Source organism: Haliotis cracherodii, unplaced genomic scaffold (genome assembly GCF_022045235.1).
Source record: "Haliotis cracherodii isolate W230 unplaced genomic scaffold, xgHalCrac1.p SCAF_4, whole genome shotgun sequence".
In the NCBI taxonomy this organism is placed as follows: domain Eukaryota; kingdom Metazoa; phylum Mollusca; class Gastropoda; order Lepetellida; family Haliotidae; genus Haliotis; species Haliotis cracherodii.
Genome location: NW_027266297.1, coordinates 43,160,893 through 43,180,510, shown reverse-complemented (window position 1 = coordinate 43,180,510; position 19,618 = coordinate 43,160,893). Strand labels below are relative to the sequence as shown.

The 19,618-nt window shown below is 40.1% G+C and overlaps 1 protein-coding gene across 2 annotated transcripts in view; it reads left to right on the top strand.

The window, feature by feature from the left end:
- Positions 1–13,290: 13,290 nt before the first annotated feature.
- The window catches only part of LOC139480527 (poly [ADP-ribose] polymerase tankyrase-like), an 80,254-nt gene continuing 73,926 nt past the window's right edge, over positions 13,291–19,618 (top strand). For both annotated transcript variants that reach the window (XM_071263620.1, XM_071263621.1), the window contains exons 1-5: positions 13,291–13,369; positions 14,721–14,813; positions 16,666–17,182; positions 18,526–18,807; positions 19,249–19,419. In XM_071263620.1, coding sequence (XP_071119721.1) covers positions 14,799–14,813; positions 16,666–17,182; positions 18,526–18,807; positions 19,249–19,419 — 985 coding nt within the window. In that variant the 5' untranslated portion in view covers positions 13,291–13,369; positions 14,721–14,798. The remainder of the gene's footprint in view (positions 13,370–14,720; positions 14,814–16,665; positions 17,183–18,525; positions 18,808–19,248; positions 19,420–19,618) is intronic.

Here is a 19,618-nt window from a genome sequence, read left to right as displayed (position 1 = left end):
CACTTCAAAGGGATCACAGTTTACTTTTAATTGGGGTACTCACTTGCGAAAACAAACTGGTTATGTTAACGAAGTCTATTGAACTCACTTGTAAAAACAAGCACTAAGCACCATCTAGCAAACTTTCGTGAAAACAAACATATTTACTGTTTAACCAAGTCGTTTAAAACTTCAAAGAGATTGCAAGTGCCTGGGTCATATCATTATGAGTAAATGGGTGTGTGGCATTTAAAATATATTCCACTGTCTGACAAGTGGGTGTCTGACAAATGGGAGGACCCCTTTGCTGACATGTGTAGGTCACAATCACAACATAAGAGAAAGTTCACCAACTGTATCCAAGGGTAAGGATTATGCAATATAGATCTCAATTAATATTTTGCTGTACTTAAGTTTAAAGAAGTGATAGAAGTTCTGTGTTGGTCACCTTCTTGAGTGCCTTTTGATGTTAGAGTCACTTTTGATGTTAGAGTCACTTTCAGTGAACGTAAATATGTCAATTTTGAGGTAATTCTTTACCGTACAGGGTTAACCGAGTTTTAAATGTGGAAATAAAGACTGATGCTGTAAATCCTACTCCACTCATTCACAGACTTCTAAAATGCAGAAGTGACAAAAAGTCTAGATAATTAATCATGACAAATGAGGGTATTCCCAACATTATGGCCCCTCAGGTAGGGTCAGGTAATGAGGATCGGTGCTTTATCACCTGACTAAGTATGTTATATTGTTGTCAATGTGTTCAATATACTTGTGATGCTAAATTCTGGACAGAGTAATCGACTGTACGTCCCTGACAGTTAGCCGATTGCTAGAACGCTAACTGTACAATACCTTAAGGCAAGTGTTCTTCGAAAAAACCCACGTTGTGGTTGACGTGGATGTTTGAGCTGGAAAACCGCTTATTGTTGTGTTTGTGATGTCAGAGCAGGTAATCCACTTATTGTGTATTTGTTGTTTGACTATTTATATGCATTGTACTAAATTGTCTGGAACCGCGATGCCAATGTTGTTGCCCTTCATTTCCTCTTAGAGCTAACTCCCCGGAGACAGCACGTGTCAGTTGTGAACCAAGACATTTCTTCAGATGGGAGTGTCCGAGTGAATGAACACTTGCAACAGTATTCAAACTATCTCATGGCTGCCTCAAAACAGATAGCCAGAGACAGACAGACAACAACTGAACGAAGCATGAGAAACGCCCTACGATGACACTCAATCAAATCAGCCACGTCATCAAGACATTCACAAGATTGGACCAACGGAGGAACATTATTTAACTTAATCGCCTTCATGGAAGTTCTGGGCAGCTCTACTGACTCAGGCGTCCGTGCCATGGAAGTCATTGGGAAGGAAAACGTCGAGCTATGATCGAACTGTCTCATTTCGGCCTTGATACTAGGGTGTCACCGACAGACAAACAGCTGAAAACACGAGCAACGCCACACGCCATCGGGGTACGTTGACAAGCGATCAACCAAGCAAGAGAGTTCTGGGGACAATATGTCGCATATTCAGAGTACAAACGAATATGTCCCAACTTAATGAAACAAATTCATAACGAAAGATTTGATTTTTTTATTGCGATCTATTATGAAGGAGTCATCTGTAAAAGAAAGGCAGATTAACATTACAATACAGTTTCCAACATACATGTAATATATAACATACAGGAATCATTTTGCAATGCCCTATGTATTCAACGTGAAACCATGATCATATATTACTGCGTGTGACGAAAGCGGCTTCAATAAAAAAAATTATTAGTTTTTATTAGATACAACTTGAAGGCAAATCTGAAATGTAGCTCGATCAATACCAGTATCTGAACATCCTTATCACGGGTGGCCCAGTCGTCTGAGGCACCGCGATTCGCTGTGCAGAGTTGCATCCCTTTGGCATGGCAGAAACCTATTATTGTGGGTTCGAATACCGGTTCGCCCCAATTATGTTTCTAGGTTTGTCAGCACCATACCCGTGCTCATGGGTTTCACTGAAGTGGGAAACGTCTGAGACCTGCATTTTTCCTCCCACATTAAGCTGACACGCCGAGATATAACTGGAATACTGTTAAAAGCGGCGTTTAACCCTTACTCACCGACTCACTATTACGTGTACATATATTCTTTGCATTTAAATGTTCTGTAAACAGAAAAAAGAATCATTCTGTTAAAAATATAAGAAGCTCACCGTGAGTATCGGTTAGTTCCTGCGTGGAGGAGGTGGCCTTCTTCCTCCAGGACCTCTAGCACCTTGCCTTTTACCTTCTGAAGGTGGAGGGCATCCAGTTGGTGGAGGTGGGCGGTCACCTTCCTGTGGTGCTTGTCCTTGTGGGCCAGATTGACCTTCAGGTAGGAGAGAACTTCCAGTCGTTGGTGGTGGGCGGTCACCTTCCTGTTGTGCTTGTCTGCGTGGTCGGGATTGTTCTCTACCTTCTGGAGGGGGAGGACATCCGGTTGGTGGAGGAGGGCGGTCGCCTTCCTGTGCTTGTTCCTTTGGGCCAGATTGACCTTCAGGTGGGGGAGGGCATCCGGTTGGTGGAGGTGGGTGGTCACCTTCTTGTCGTGCTTGTCTGCGTGGTCGGGATTCACCTTCTGGAGGTGGAGGACATCCGGTTGGTGGTAGTGGGCGGTCTCCGTCCTGTTGTGCTTGAGACCAACATGTGGCCACAAAGGAGAGCGCCAGCAGTACCAGGAACGTCTTCATGATGAAAGTGATGCTCATGTCTCGGGACAGCATTGCTTTTATACACTTCAAGTCCAAGCCAGATGGCACATCATTACTAGCAGTAATTACCAGTACGGGTTGCGTGATTCTTTGCATTGTCATTGAAATATTGTCGGTGATTAAAACGTGAATCTCCATTTTAAGATACATATGATATAACTATCCTCAACCGGACAAAGAGCGAAAGAGATTATGTACATTATATTTTGAATAGGACGATATACGAAACTGCAGAAGGCATCACGGCGTGTACATATCTTATTACACACCGTAAGGTGTATCTTTGAGATAGAAATTAACAAGAAAAATCGTTAAAAATATTGAACACAAATGCTAACAAATGGGTGCATTTAAAAAACAGCTGTTGTTACCTGTTGTATAAACTGTCAGCGAGTGAATGTTGTTTAACGCCGCTTTTAGTGATGTTCCAGATAATCAAGCCTGGACCAGACATGCTAGAAACATGAGGAACGATCCACTATATCGGGCCTGGTGACACACAAGCATTTATCAAGTCTGATCGCCTCTTCCTATCAACTCGGCTCTTTCGACAAGCGTGGGATACAAGATAACTATTTAGGTCTGGATTCCCGCTGGATTCTAAATTAATGAATTCTTGTGACACATAGTTGTTGTATTCCTGGTTTTATGGTAGGCAACAATAATATTCCCAGTCACTGTTTCTTACACACTGAATTTTGTATTTTGAAACTGAAGTAATCTAGATTTGCCAAGTATTATAGACTTGCATCGCCTGTATTGGATATATAGAGGACATTTCACGTGTCGATTGAAATATCATATTTCTTTCGTCGAGTTATCTCCTTTCATCTGTCACGAGATGTTAGAAACATGATATTTCACTCGACATATGGAATATCCTATTTATTATACATTTTCAGTATAGTTGTCTACCGGAAATTAATTTTTGTCACAACAAATATAAAACCTTGAAACGTAATTTCTCCCTATCCAACATGCAGGGACGTTTCACCACCCCTTGATATTGCGACGTAAAAAGTAGTTCCGAGTTTGCAAAATCTTAAAACATATCAGCAAAAGTAATACAAAATTACAAAAGATCACTAAAATTATTAATCATACATTTGGATATGATTATATACAAAATCAACCACGAAAACACTATTCTTGAAAGCTGGTCAGGTAACAAAAATGGCGCTTTAGGAAAGGAACAATCTTGATTGATGAGTTAAATGAGAAATTTACAGTTTATAACGACACATTTTCAAGAGAATAACAAACAGAAAGAAGTGATATTAACTTCATAAATGATCATCTGTCATCATTTTGCCTTGTCAATGTGGAACTAACTTAAAAAGGAAATCAACAGTTTGTGTACGGGCCAACACTTACGATAAAGGGAGACAATTTGCAGGGAAGAAGCTCTTGTATGACAATAGTTCCGTCAAAGTGTTGTGGTCAGTGAAAAAGCAAATGTAATTTGCACTGCAGTGAAATATCAAGTGTTATGTGTTATGAAGATATCACTTTTCTCAACTTAAGAAAACACAGTCTTTCACAATGAAGTACAGTAAACTACGGTTATAACGAACTCAAAGGGACTACAAATTTTAGTTCGTTATAACCGTAGTTCGTTATAAGCATATGTACAGCATAACTACTGCAAATAGTCGGGACCAAAACGTAAGTTCGTTATATCCGTCAGTTCATTATAAGCGTGTTCGTTATAATCGTAGTTTACTGTATATGATAAATTTGTTTCAGGGTCTGTACGAGATACTTCCTGACCTAAACGACAAACCTGGTGAATGGGAACCTATTATCTCCTGAAATCCTAACGGAACTCTTGTGTCATGTGTGTCAAATGCAGTTATTGTAAAAGACTTCAGCATGTGTTTGTGACGTGTGCCACCGATGGGACGTCTTCATCTTCTTCACGAACGCAGAGTAGCATCACTATTTGATTGTAAATACATGCTTTTAGCAGAGTTTTCTTCTGATTATGACGCACGTTAATTATAAAACCTGTCACTTCGGTCGGTACTCATCCTGTTTCATCGCATGAAATAAACATAAAGTAAAATTATCACACATACATACATTGTGTACATCACTGTATGTTTTTGACCGAGCGAGCTACTTGGATGACAGTCCGAGGCCTAGTACCCTCCTCGAAAACGGTGAAGAAACTCGACAAATATTGTCTTATACATTTTTATCCTTCTCAGTCACTGAGTGCGCATCGGCACCATTATTAGATGACAAAATCACGTGATGCATGGATCCATTTCACCGAAGGAGAATGATCCTTTTTTTAGGCAATATGTAAGTAAGGATTATATCCTACCTAAATATTTACTCTAGAGTATAGTATCCCACCTCAGTGTCGGGAATCTGAGATAAGTTATGTCCAAAAATAAAGGGTAATTAATCCCAGAACCGCCTCCGTGGTGTCTAGTGGTAGAGCGTCCGCCCGGAGAGCGGAAGGTCCGGGGTTCGATCCCCGGCCGCGCCACACCAAAAGACGTTCAAAGATGATACTTGTTGCTACAGTCCTGTAGTACAAGCAGCCCAGCTCCCCCCCCCCAACACACACACACACAAGTGCATGCACGTCGGAATATAAGTGCAATAATCTTGGACGCGTCGTTAAACCCAATTTCACCCCACCTCACCTGATCACCTAAAATAAGAAAATGTATCCTTGGATAATTTACACTAACTTGAATCACTGTATCTTTTCCCATGACAGTCTTCAATACCAGCAACAGGTTAAAATATTCTAGTGTTATTTATGTTGATACTTGCATTTTCATCTTGTTTTGTTGGGATGTGGGGTGAGAAATGAGGGTAGAGAGGGTGGTTGGGGGGTTGGATGGGTAAATATGCATGTGTGTTGATAGGATTAAACACACTGGTATGGGTTCAAATTCATTAGGGAGAATCATCCTGACACTAGAGAATTTCATCCCGGGGATAAAAAATAGGGTAGGATAATATTCACTCTTACACGGATTTCAGGAATCTGATCATACACATGTTCATGGTTATAGTGTGTCAAAGCGTGTTGTTCCCTTGTGTCATCAGTTTATAAAATGGTCAACAATATGTGGCACATTTCTTCTTCTAACTACTTATTATAACTAATGAAACAATATAAGGCATTACGAAAGAGTTGATGATCTTTATTTCTATTAAGAACCTCACTTTCAGTTTTACCGGGGGAAAATGACGTATATCATTGAGTGAGTGAGTGAGTGAGTTTGATTTAACGCCGCTTTGAATAATATTCCAGCTATATATCGGCGTGTCAGTGTATTGTTGGAGGAAAGTCCGAAGTGATGCAGGTCTCAGACGTGTAACACTTTGGTGAAACCCACGAGCATGGGTATGGTTCTTGACAAACCTAGAAACATAATCGGGGCGAAACGGGATTCGAACCCACAATCATAGGTTTCAGGCGAGACTGTCATTGTAATAAGAATGACACTGGCTAAATTCAGCGATGTGTAGGCACGCTGTCGTTGTAGTATTGAGTTTAAACAACGAACGATGAGTTTTAGTTTTTAAAATTGTGAAAAACGAAAAGTATTTCAATAAAATCATGAGTGAATATGGTTTTACACAGCTTTTAGAAATATATTCCAGCAAAATCACGGCGGAGGACAAGAGGAACGAGCTTAACACAATTTACCCACGTGGGGAATCGAACCCGGGCCTTCGGCGTAACGAACAAATGTTTTAACCAATACGCAACCGACCGCTATGACGATTGTACAAACAACTTTCTCATGCAAACAAATCTTTCATTTTTTCTAAGCGGAAGTGCTGAAACTTGGTGAATGCGCAACTCCATGCAGTGCATACTTTCGTGATATTCTTGCGCTACTCGCAGATTGTAACTGTTTAGTTTCTGATTACACAGCTTTTCATGGAGTCCAGGTAAAATAAGTTCATAGCCTCATTGTGCTAGTTGTAAGAGAATTACTTTTTAAAAAGTCGTTGTCCTTTCAGCCAAGAAAAACATTGCATTAATCTTTGCATAAAACAGATAAAACGGCATATGGATATTCTCGATGTAGGTTGCTGCCAATTTCTCTCTTCTGCCAGCAAGGTTCATTTCATTTGAGATCACTAGCATCACTAGGCTGTGTATTTACTTGAAGTCAAATGTCATTAAAGAATTGTCAAAATTGTTCATAACTTTTAAACAGAGAACATAGATATATCAGTTCGTAAATTATTCGCAAATGAAGCCAAAATGTTACTTCATGTGATCAGTCCTATCTGTCTGTACAGAATTGGAGGCGTCAGTCAGTTTGCATTATGGGATTTACAGCATAATTCTACATCAACGATTAAACATGCAAAAAGTGTATACAGCGTTATCTAGCGTAAACCTTCACTTCCAGATAGGTGCACCTGACATAACTGAACTAAAACTAACCTCACAGAACGAAAATCGGTAAAGACAAGATGGCGGCCAACATGAAATTGCCATTATGTTCACTTTTGTAAAGAAAGAGATGATGTTGCATTTGAGTTAATGAGATGTATACAGCATACTGTTCTGTTCTCAGCCTAAATTATTGCTCGTAATGTATCCTCAAATATGGCACATGTGGCTTTTAATAAGTATTTTCATTTTGGAAGGAAATATTGATTTTCAATCAAAGTGATGAATGCAGTACTGTCACAGAAGAAATGGCATCTTTCGATATTTGTCTCTTAAGATAAGATCCTAATCACAAAAGTAATCAACTTTTCATATTCCAGTCACATTTCCACTTCAATCAGCAAAACTATTTGGATGACAATAGAACGAAACATGCAGAATAAATAGTAATTCCTGCGAGTTAATAATGAGCCATCTGGCTTGGACTGGATGTGTATAAAAGATGTGTTGTACCGAGACAACAGTATCACTCTCACCATGAAGACTTTCTTGCTGCTACTGGCGCTCTCTTGTGTCGCTTCATGTTGGTCTTATCCTCTTCTAGAATCTCGCTTTCGGAGACAAGCACCACAGGAAGGTGATCGCCCTCCACCACCAACCGGATGTCCCCCCCCTCCAGAAGGTGAATCCCGTCCACGCAGACAAGCACCACAGGAAGGTGACCCCCCTCCACCACCAACCGGATGTCCTCCCCCTCCAGAAGGTGAATCCCGACCACGCAGACAAGCACCACAGGAAGGTGATCGCCCTCCACCACCAACCGGATGTCCTCCACCTCCAGAAGGTGAATCCCGACCACGCAGACAAGCACCACAGGAAGGTGACCCCCCTCCACCACCAACCGGATGTCCTCCCCCTCCAGAAGGTGAATTCCGACCACGCAGACGAGCACCACAGGAAGGTGACCGTCCTCCACCACCAACCGGATGTCCTCCCACCCCTCCAGAAGGTGAATCCCGTCCACGCAGACAAGCACCACAGGAAGGTGACCCCCCTCCACCACCAACCGGATGTCCTCCCCCTCCAGAAGGCGAATTCCGTCCACGAAGACAAGCACCACAGGAAGGTGATCGCCCTCAACCACCAACCGGATGTCCTCCCCCTCCAGAAGGTGAATCCCGACCACGCAGACAAGCACCACAGGAAGGTGACCCCCCTCCACCACCAACCGGATGTCCTCCCCCTCCAGAAAGCGAATTCCGTCCACGAAGACAAGCACCACAGGAAGGTGATCGCCCTCCACCTCCAACCGGATGTCCCCCCCCTCCAGAAGGTGAATCCCGTCCACGAAGACAAGCACCACAGGAAGGTGATCGCCCTCCACCTCCAACCGGATGTCCTCCCCCTCCAGAAGGTGAATCCCGTCCACGCAGACAAGCACCACAGGAAGGTGACCGTCCTCCACCACCAACCGGATGTCCTCCCCCTCCAGAAGGCGAATCCCGTCCACGCAGACAAGCACCACAGGAAGGTGACCCCCCTCCACCACCAACCGGATGTCCTCCCCCTCCAGAAGGTGAATTCCGTCCACGAAGACAAGCACCACAGGAAGGTGATCGCCCTCCACCTCCAACCGGATGTCCTCCCCCTCCAGAAGGTGAATCCCGTCCACGAAGACAAGCACCACAGGAAGGTGATCGTCCTCCACCACCAACCGGATGTCCTCCCCCTCCAGAAGGTGAATCCCGTCCACACAGACAAGCACCACAGGAAGGTGATCGCCCTCCACCACCAACCGGATGCCCACCACCTCCCGAAGGCAAAGGACCAGGTGCCAGTGGTCTTTGAAAGAGGGCGACCACCCCCTCCGATTTGTTCTCAAGGTGAGATTTGTATTCTTGTAATTCCCTTTTTTATGTATGATTCTTTGATCTGTTTACATGATATTTCATGGCGAAGGATATATATGTGTAATAATTACCAACGATAAAGATGTTCGGATACTGATATGGAGCTACCGTTCTGATTTCTGTTCAATTGAAATCTAATAAACAAAGCTACAAGCTTTTATCACCAGAAGCAATGCACCCCACCATGCCCGCATGTACTAATGTTAGTGCTTAGCAAGCTATATGCCACATACTAGATGTCAGTCAAATACTCGAAACAGTGGTGAAATGATAAATAAACCTTTCCATTTTCTTTTACAGATGACCCGTTGGTGACTCAGTTCGAAATAAAAATGAAATAAATCAATGTTTCGTTTATGCGTTTCTTTAATTGCGTTGTGGAACTCATTGGACATAGGACATGATGGTTGATATAGAAAACTATGTCGAGCAATTCAACGATGCTACTAAAGATATCAGAAATGATACTGCTAAAAGGATAAATGAGTCGTGTTTGCTCTCGTGATGTTGAAACCGTCCCTACTTTAATATTTTGGGTCATCCAATAATTGTGACTATGCGAAACATATTACTATACGTATACCTGATGCTGTTTGTTTGTTGTTTGAAGCCGCACTCAGCAATATACCAGCTGTATGGCGACGGTCTGGAAATAATCCAGTGATTGACATCATGAGCATCGATCCACACAATTGATCGTGGATATACCTGATTCTCTAGGGATGTACACCCATGACAATACCAGGGTAGAATAGGTTCATAGCAGCTATACCAGTCGTAAGAAGCGACTAAATTTATCGGGTGGTCAGGTTCGGTGACTTGTTTGACCATCGTTCTCCTACGGCGTGGGTCGCTATATGGCTCAAATAATGCCGACGCGACGCTAATTTTTAACTAACTCACTCCTAAGGCGCGGGACGTAGCTCACAATGTTAATCACTGGCACAGGCCGTCGTCATACAGCTGAAATATTGCTGAGAGAACTGATAAGCAGCAAATCAAAAATCTATCCGTGTTTGTACTAATTTGCTGCACTCCGCAATGAAATTTGATGGAAATACTCTTATATATCTTTCCTGATCATGCACATGTAGATACTTTATAATCACAGGTGATCCATCAGAGGTTGACGACTATAATTGATGACTTCCACCTTGTGATCCTAATCAAGGGATAAACTTATCAATCATTCATTTCCTTGCTTGTGAAATGGTTTTGTTCCTGCTCCCTTTTTTAATGATGCTCTATGGGTGTGGGTGCGGTTGTGGGTACGGGTTGGGAATTTTGCCAGGAAATAATGTGATATCTTATGAATAACAGAAGAGACTTAAGGCTCGAGAAAAGTTGCAAGTTTATCAATCTCGTTAACCAATCGTCAACCATAGAATAACCGTTGGTCGGGGTATGAAGCTGAATTGAATTTCTTGACTGAAAAACAGGACTGGTGTATTTTTAATTCCCACATCGTCTCATTCTATCATAAGACATTATAAATAATTTCAACCGTACTCATTCCGAAATTTAGGGAATTGACTTTTGGGTGGCATCGTCAGTACTTTTTGCCTTTTACGACCAATGGATAATCGAAACTGGTTATTCTCTGGCGTTGACGTATATAATTACTCATAGACTGGTTTCCGGATCCTCCGCTTGGTGTCGCTGCTCTTGCTCAACTTTCCAAAGAACGCAGGAAGGAAGGGGAACCAGTCTAAATTACTCAGTGCTAAAGGGCTCATGACGTCATCGCGTAACGGATTCTTGGACAACAGGGGAACTGTATACCGATATCACACAAAACATCTTTTAAAAAAAGACATAATGGGCGGCAGGCATCAGGTTTAATGCAGCAGTTGCAAAGTCAAACACATCGAAACCCTAGGACCGATTTGGATTGCATTGCTACAGTGTAATGACATTCGGCACGATTTAGCTGGCATTCTCTCCCAGGAGTACTTACATAGGAGAAGGGTGTTTGATGGCAAAACAGAGTATACAATTCATTGTTTTCAAGAGTAATTTACAGGTCTTGAAATACACATAGGACCCGTGAAGATTCCGGGGTAGAATAGGTCTTCAGAAACCCATGCTTGCCGTAAAAGGCGACTATGCTTGTCGTAAAAGGTGACTAACGGGATCGGGTGGTCAGGCTCGCTGACTTGGTTGATGCATGTCATCGATCCCAATTGCGCGGATCGATGCTCATGATGTCAATCACTGGATTGTCTGGTCCAGACTCGATTATTTACAGACCGCCGTCATATAGCTGGAATATTGCTGAGTGCGGCGTTAAACAACAAACAAACGAAACGAAAACGAAATACACAGAGACTAGTTACATGTGAAAAAGAAACATCAAACGAAGATAAGTTAGATAATCATGTGGCACTTATAGCTACCAGTGTTTGGACATCCATCAAGCATAGACAATAGAATGGTAATTATAAACTGAGAGGTAAAACAAAGTTTGTATTTTATGTATTTGAAAATTGAAAGAAGAGTTGTTCAATTTGCTTCTACTTAAACATTATCATACCTGTAACAGTTTGTTAAATGTAATCTGTGACTGGTAAATTTGTGTAAATAGAAATTGGTTCATTGAAGACTGGGGTAAGAAATGAATTTTCAACAGCATGACCTTACCAGGTTGAAACGTACATTTGTGCCGATAAAAGCAAATTGATTGATTTTCTTTGATACGAATTCTAAAATCCCCATCAGTAGTTTTGTATTATGCAACATTTAATTTTGTAATTTAAAACAGTTTTAAATCAAATAATATTTTTTATAAATAAAACGATGTAGAAGTATTCTTTGAGCGCTGACTAGGCACCAGTATATTTCAATTTTGGGATACAATAACGCTAACTTAAGATATTTTCAATTCAACATCAAACATAGCATAAAATCAACTGAGAGGTATAGTTACTTTTGCTCTTCTGTTTAGTCAGTTCCTGGTTGAAGGGGGATAGCTGGGGACATTAGCACACAACAGAAGTTCCAGACACAACACTGACATCGCTGCGTGGCCTGGACTTATTCTGAACGGTTATAAAAAAAATACACATAACTTTCAAGAACATTTAGCATTTTATTATGGTACTTTGGATCAAATAAATGCATGTGTGCCAAAATGAGAACTACGCATTCTACAAAACTGCACTGATCGCAAGACCTTAGAAATGTTTCTCAGCTTAAATGGTAAAAATTGATTGTCATTATACTCTCATAGGCATGTATAAGATATGATTTGGCGTGATATATCCCTTATTTGTTGACAATTATATGAATGTGTTATTTACATGCATTTATATTCAGTTGCATTAAACAAAATCTCTCACAGAGAGGCTTCGTATATCGGAGTGAAAGATCTGATTTTGATGAGACTACATTTGACTGAACACACACACGCACGCACGCACGCGCGAACGCGCGCGCACACACACCAACATTGCGGCAATCTTGAGCATTAATAACTGGCCAGAAGTACAAAATATAATTTCATCCTCACTACTCATATATCAATTTCTACTTCGCTGAACAATCACGTTTCAAGTGAGCGTTGTTTTGTTCCTATTTACTAAAAAAATCGGATATAAATATTTACAAAACCCCAGCAACCTTTTAAAGCCTTGGATGACGTCATCATTACTGAACAAATTAAGGGAAACTTTAGACTCGGCCAAACTAGCATGCTGTCCCAGCACATTTGAATCATATCGTTCAAATATCATGCCCTTGTCTGTAAATTATAATATAATTCAAATTTTAAGCTGTATTTGTTATCCTTCTAAAGGGCAGAAAGTGTCACATTCCCAAAGGACAATGTCAGCTCCGAGAATGAAAACGGAACGGATCGAGGAGCAGATAGTTCCTTCTTAATCCACCGAATATTGCATGAACGACAACGATAAAGTCCACCTGCTTCGGGATTGGGTTTTGATGCGTCATGGAGACGATCAATTGACTAGTATTTATTTGTTGTAATTAAGACTCAAGACGAGCACGACTTACGATCCAAGAACAACGGAGAAAACATTCTCCCCCTGAAATTGACCCATATAGTTCTACGTACAGTGATTAACATGAACATTCATGTTCACTGTTTGATTTTCCGCGATGTAGACAACATTGCGAAATATTTGTAGCCGACCAATCTGCTGACATAGCTCATATCAACTGGACGAGTTGTGGCATGCATGAAGACGGCGGCATACGAGCCAATCAGCGACTACCAGTCGATATAAATACCCTATCACTCAGTACTTCCGCTAGCAATGGAGGTATAAGCTTTGCGGAGACGGTGTCTCACTCAGTGTTTTCTCATTGCGAGTGTACCGAAACACAGCTAAAATAGGTAAGGCGAAGACACATACATAAATATAAATGCAACACTTAGCAAATATCAACATACGCAAGTAAGTGACAGAAAGACATTGATACACAAAATATGTCCCCTTCCGCAAACTGCTGGGCACAATTTTGTAAAAACTCGGACAGAAACGTTCGGAACGGTAGTCAACGCACTTTGGCGTTGATATGTTGTTAATATGCATTGTCATTGCATCGACGTATCACAGATCTTAATTTCATGAGATGTTACTGGCGACTGAATCGGGAAAACAGTTTAGAAAAGGTTAATTGATCTAGCATTTAAGCGTTCGCTTGATATCGCGTAGTCCCTTAGTTTTGTCCTCGAGGGGGTGTGTCACTTTGTGTACAGGTAACCGATAACATGGCTTTTGTTGCACCGGTTTCAGTGATAGGTGCCACAACTCCAGTTGAAGGGTGTTCGTGTATGCAATAAGCCATGATTCAAGATTGTTAGGCCTCAGTAATTTCTAAGGAGCTCCGTGGCAGATTCTTAATATTCCTTGTCAAAGAAATATGTTAGGAATCTATTTTGACATACAATCAAATCAAATCTGTTTTCAGGTAAGAAAAAAATTACTCTCAAAAGTGATACTGCATTTATTATCAAGTACAATTATCAAAGCTTGTCATATCAAAGTCAGAGACCTTATATCTGTATATTGTCTCTTTTGAAGCCAAGTGAAATACCAAAATATCAAAGAGTTTATACTGGGAATGGTTATGATTGTAGTTATAATTAATGATCATCAAGGTTTTGTTAGGAGGTAGTAAGGCTACCTCCTAGTAAATCATTGGCACCAAATATGGAACTTTTGTCATCAAAGAGAGGACTGACTGTGTTTGATGTAATTGCTGCAAACATTAGCAAGTATTCCACAAGCCTTGCCAATTCATAACGCCTCCATAGTCTAGTAGGTTTATAGATTGTGTACACAATGTTGTAGTGGGTTTATCGAAGATGAAATTCATGTTGTATTGTTTTGTGATAGTTATCAACATCTTGGAAGAACATATCTTCCTGAATTGTGTCAAAAACATAAAGAGAAGCAAATGATGAACATTTTTCTCAATTCTAAAAACGATGATGCAATAAAATGTATTGCAATTATTTTACATGTTTTTCGTACAAGGTAAAAATGTTTCACAAATTCATGTGACTAACTCATATACGTAAGACAAATATACAATGGGCCATAATAGCCTGAATTACTGAATTAAATATCTGCATGTGTATATGATTGCTATTAACTGTATATTGTGCATAAGTTGTTTCCGTTGTTTTAAGTTCTAGAGGACAATGAAATAACAGATGTTTATTTTCTTTTGTATTTCAGATTTAAGACACTTTTGTTGAAGATTTGAAGGGGAAAGTTCTTTGGAATTGGTGACTTTTGTCCCCACCCTTTTCAGCCATGATTCCTTCATTTGTGAGTAAATGGTAGCATTTTTTAACGTTTTTAAGACAATCAGGTGCTCTTTATGGGCGGCCATTTTTTTTATAAAAAATACAAAGTTGAAAAAAAAGGACAAAATTACACGATAAAGGTCAAATATTGCGAATAAAGAACTTAATGTTACTAATAAAGGTCAAAACACAAAACAAACAGATGCAGGTTAAACAAATACAAAGTTGAAATAAAGGTCGAAAGTATTAATATTAATAGTCAAATGTTACGAAAAGATGTCATAAGAAAAGAAAGAACAATGTGTTCGAAAGAAATTCAGTGAGCACGAAAGGACTTTACAATAAAGAATGTCATTGAGCATGAAAGGACATTTACAATAAAGTTTGACAGTGAGCACGAAAGGACGTTTACAATAAAGAATGTCAGTGAGCAAGAAATGACTTTACAATAAAGAACATCAGTGAGCACGAAAGGACGTTTACAATAAAGAACGTCAGTGAGCACGAAAGGACGTTTACAATAATGAAAGTCCTTGGGGGCGAAAGGACGTTTACAATAACGAACGTCAGTGAGTACGAAAGGACGTTTACAATAAAGAACGTCAGTGAGCACGGAAGGACGTTTACAATAAAGAATGTCAGTGAGCGGGAAAGGATGTTTACAATAACGAATGTCAGTGAGTACGAAAGGACGTTTACAATAAAGAATGTCAGTGTCTGGTAGAGCATCTGCCTGTAGAGAGTGAAGTCGGGGGTTTCGATCCCCGGCAGTCGTCATTTGAAAAAATGTTAGAAGATGGTACTTATTGTTACCCTGCCTGATGCTGGGCATTAAGGGGTTAAAACAAGAACTGGTCGACACAGAGTCAGTATACTGTGTCTGAATGGGGTATCTCACTGGCCTAGCACTGTAAAATTGGCATTAGTCTGGAATAGAACAAGCAACCACACACACACTCACATGCATGCTCGTTGCTATATAAGTATCTTAAACGCGACATTAAACCCCAGTACACCTCACCTCACCTTAAACTTCATGGGACCAGGGTGCAACTAGATATCATGTCAACATGCACCTGATGCAAGTTAAATCAAGTTCCTTAAATCAAGCCTTCGTCCTCATTATATTTTTGTGGTTTGTCAGCACCATACACTTGCTAGTGGGTTTCACCAAAGTGGCAAATGTCAAGGATTTTCATCTCTTTGGGCATAACTCCAGCATTTGGCTGACATGCCATGATTTAATAGAAATACTGTTGACAACGGTGTTAAACTCACTCAATCAATCACTCTAGAACTTCCTCTTTTGTTTTCATATTTGACATTACAATTGTCCCATTACAAATGTACATTGTACTTCGATTGGATGGTTATTAATAATTCATCCATGAAATCAATGGTATGTTGCTGTATGTTAAGAATTGAGGGAAATACACACTTTTTATCAATTTCTTCAAATTTCAACACACTAACAAACAGAAATTAGAATGTTTTCTTGATGAGGAATGTTTTGTCAGTATTCAGATATTTAAATTGAATAGCATTAGTAATACAATAATGATATCAAACTGATGGATTTCTTCAGAGGATTCTAAAGAAATGTTTGAATTTGGATGTTAGCACGCCTAACACAATCAAATACACAGTGACACCCTTGTTTTCATTTTGATAGATAGATTGAATCTTTTAGATTTGAAATATAGGCCTCCTGAACTGAGAAAAGCAAAATACTCTGAATACAAACTAGAGTACATTCTTGAGCATGAAACGTTTGATGTGGGAAGGTTCAGCTATGATCTGACTATCTACTATCATCATTCCATTCCAAAGATTATTTTCATCTGATGTCATTAACATAGTTAATATTTCTCCAGGTTAAACGACTATCCAGTAGATTATCATTCACAAAACAGACCAGCGACAAAAGAGACACAACTGATAAAGTAGATGGACGGCCATCATTGTCTCGTCAGTCCACAAAGGAACTTGATAAGAGTGATGAGGATAAGTCTACTCCAGGAAGGTCAGGCTTGCAACGAAGGTCAACTTCCAACAAGACACCCTTGTCAAAACGTCCGACAATTCAACTGGACAGGGAAGAATCAGTGACCAAAAAATCGTCCCGTCAAGTGACGTTTGCAAAAAGAAAGTCATCAGAATCTGATGAATCTGCACCAACACCAACTAGGAAGTTGTCCAAAAAAATATCATCAGCTGGTATAAATGTTTCCTTGACATCCAAACCAGTCCTGGCAGGTCGAGCGCCATCTTTGACTGCAAAAAGTCCATCAGTGACAACACCAACCAAGAAGACCGCAGCGACAAAGGACCCAAATGCAAAGACACTTTGGTACATCAGAGGTACCTATGTCACTGTCAGGAATGAAGAAGGTAAGCACTAGCAGGGCCTGTCTTTGCAATCTCATTAAAATCAGATCTTAGTTCTCACTACCGCTAAAGATCTGAGGACATCCCATTATGGTTCACGTCAGCATAACCTTTCATCCAACCAATCAGAGCATCGCTTAGCAGATCCTGAAAGTGACCGTCGGAATGTGTTTTCTTATTATGCAACCTCGAAATATTTAACAAGGGGTATTCCGACAGTTACAGGTTTTATGATTATATCCATACAATCTAGGCCATCTATAAGCCATTCCAGAATGTTGTATTGGTCAGTCTTAAATTTTTTAAATCCAGAATACGTCAAAATATGTGTTTCGAAGCGTTGTCGCCAGTTTGAAACTAGTGCCGTAAAGCTCGAGATAGCTGCATGCCTTCTGATTGGCTAATGTGGATTTCATTGGTCGGTCAATGTTCGCGAAAGGTCATTCTGACAGGACTCGTAATGGGATGTCCTCAGATCTTTGGTTAGCGGTAGCGAAAACTAAGATCTGATTTTAATGACATTGCCTGGCTTTGAATCTTACACCAGGGGCAGACTTTCTCCCCTGCAGTGCTGGAGACTACAGGCCAGCCTATTGTGGCCTCTAAAAGAAACGTATAACACCATGGTTTTAATACTTTTGCTGTTATAGGTAAGGCTTCAGGAACTTATCTTAGATTTGGATGGCAAATTTGGAAAATACACATTTTTTTGGTCCTAATTTTAATGTATATAGAGATATTTTAGCATGTCAGCCTTTTTCTTTTTATTGGCCTTGTTATGAAATATAAGTCACCTACGGATAGTTTCAGCTCATTGCTTTCATTTGAGGTTTACCCAAAGAAACAGATATGTACAACCAGTAGAGGTGTAATGCTACAGTTTTGGGTTGCGATGCCATACATATCCCTATACTATGGGAGCGAGACGATTCCTATTTCGATACAGTACTTTCATTTCACAAGTTGATATTCTTTCTTTTTGCAGGTAAATCACAACCCTGAATAATTAGCTAGAGGGCTCTGTGAATGTTACGTCATTAAGTTATGTCCATATTTTGAAATACCAAAAAATCTATGTATGCTGGTGGTTGAACAGTTTCTCTTATCATTCACATGTTTTTACATCAATATGACTTTTAATGAAATGTGTTGTATGTATTGCGATACAGGGATTGTAAAGTGATGCATTGTATCGAGGGCCTCATATCGCGTTACAATACTTATCGCCGTATCGTTACACCATTAACAACCTGGGCTAACATTAGGCTTTCCTTCCATGTTGTGGTTTTACTGAAATACAGTTCAAGGCGTGTCATTTCACTCACTGATTGTTCTGTTTCTTCCAGGCGGCTGGTTTCTGTGTCGCCTTCGAAACAATGTCTACAACACAACCAAGACTGTCAAAATCCGATGGTTGTCCCCAAAATACGCTTTTATTGATAACGACTTTTTATTGGACTATGCAGATGAGATTGACCCTGGGTGCATTCTGTTCAATGTCCGTGTAACAAAAATAGGAAAAGTGTATTTGCTGTGCCATGAAGATCGACTGGAAGCTGATAAGCTGTTGAAGGTTGTAGAGGATGTGACCAAGGGAAACATGGCTGCTGATGATGTGGACAGCGACAGTAAGGGGAGATAACTGCTTTGTTGTTAAAAAGATATGAGGCTTGGCCAAATTTGATTCAAGTCATTCAAACTAAATTTTATTGACAGTGTTTCATGAGTCATGATATTTTTTTATTAAGCACTTGCATTTTAACCATTTTCATCATGCTCATGAAGATTGTTGGTACTAATGCTGTTGTTTTTTTGTATTTGTTTCATCTAGGTCTGCCCAGATATTTTGTGATTTCTTAACATTTATTAGAATAATAGTCAACAACATTAATGTAATGTTCACTTTGACATCAATATTTTCCCAAATCGACCAGTCGTATATGATTCTGTGCATAGTGAATTTTGAGTTCTCTCCTTAATACACTGACTTTAAAAATCCCTTAGTCTTCCAGGAAAAAGCAACATTTCTTATTGTCTGTAGTACCATGTGTGTGATGTTCCCCTTGTAGTTGAAGAAGTTGTGCAGATTGAACCTCCAGAAAAGAAGAGGAAGATAGAGAAGAAGATCAAGGAAGTTTCAAAGGGGAAGAAAGAAAAGACAAAGGGGAAGAAAGAAAAGTCAACAAAGTCTAAGAAAACACCTGGAGAGAAAAAGAAGAGAGAGCCAAAAGAAAAGAAAGGTGAAATTGTATTCTTTGTTATTTCAGTGATGTTTGTTGAATTTCCGCTGAACACATACCATATTTTCTTGAGTATAGTGTGCCCCAAAGTATAATGCGCATCCCCTCTAGGGGATTCAGTATTTTGGAAAATTTGTTGTTGAATATTATACACAGCAGAAAATTACACCGTACCCCTTCAGCGAATTCAGGTAAATGA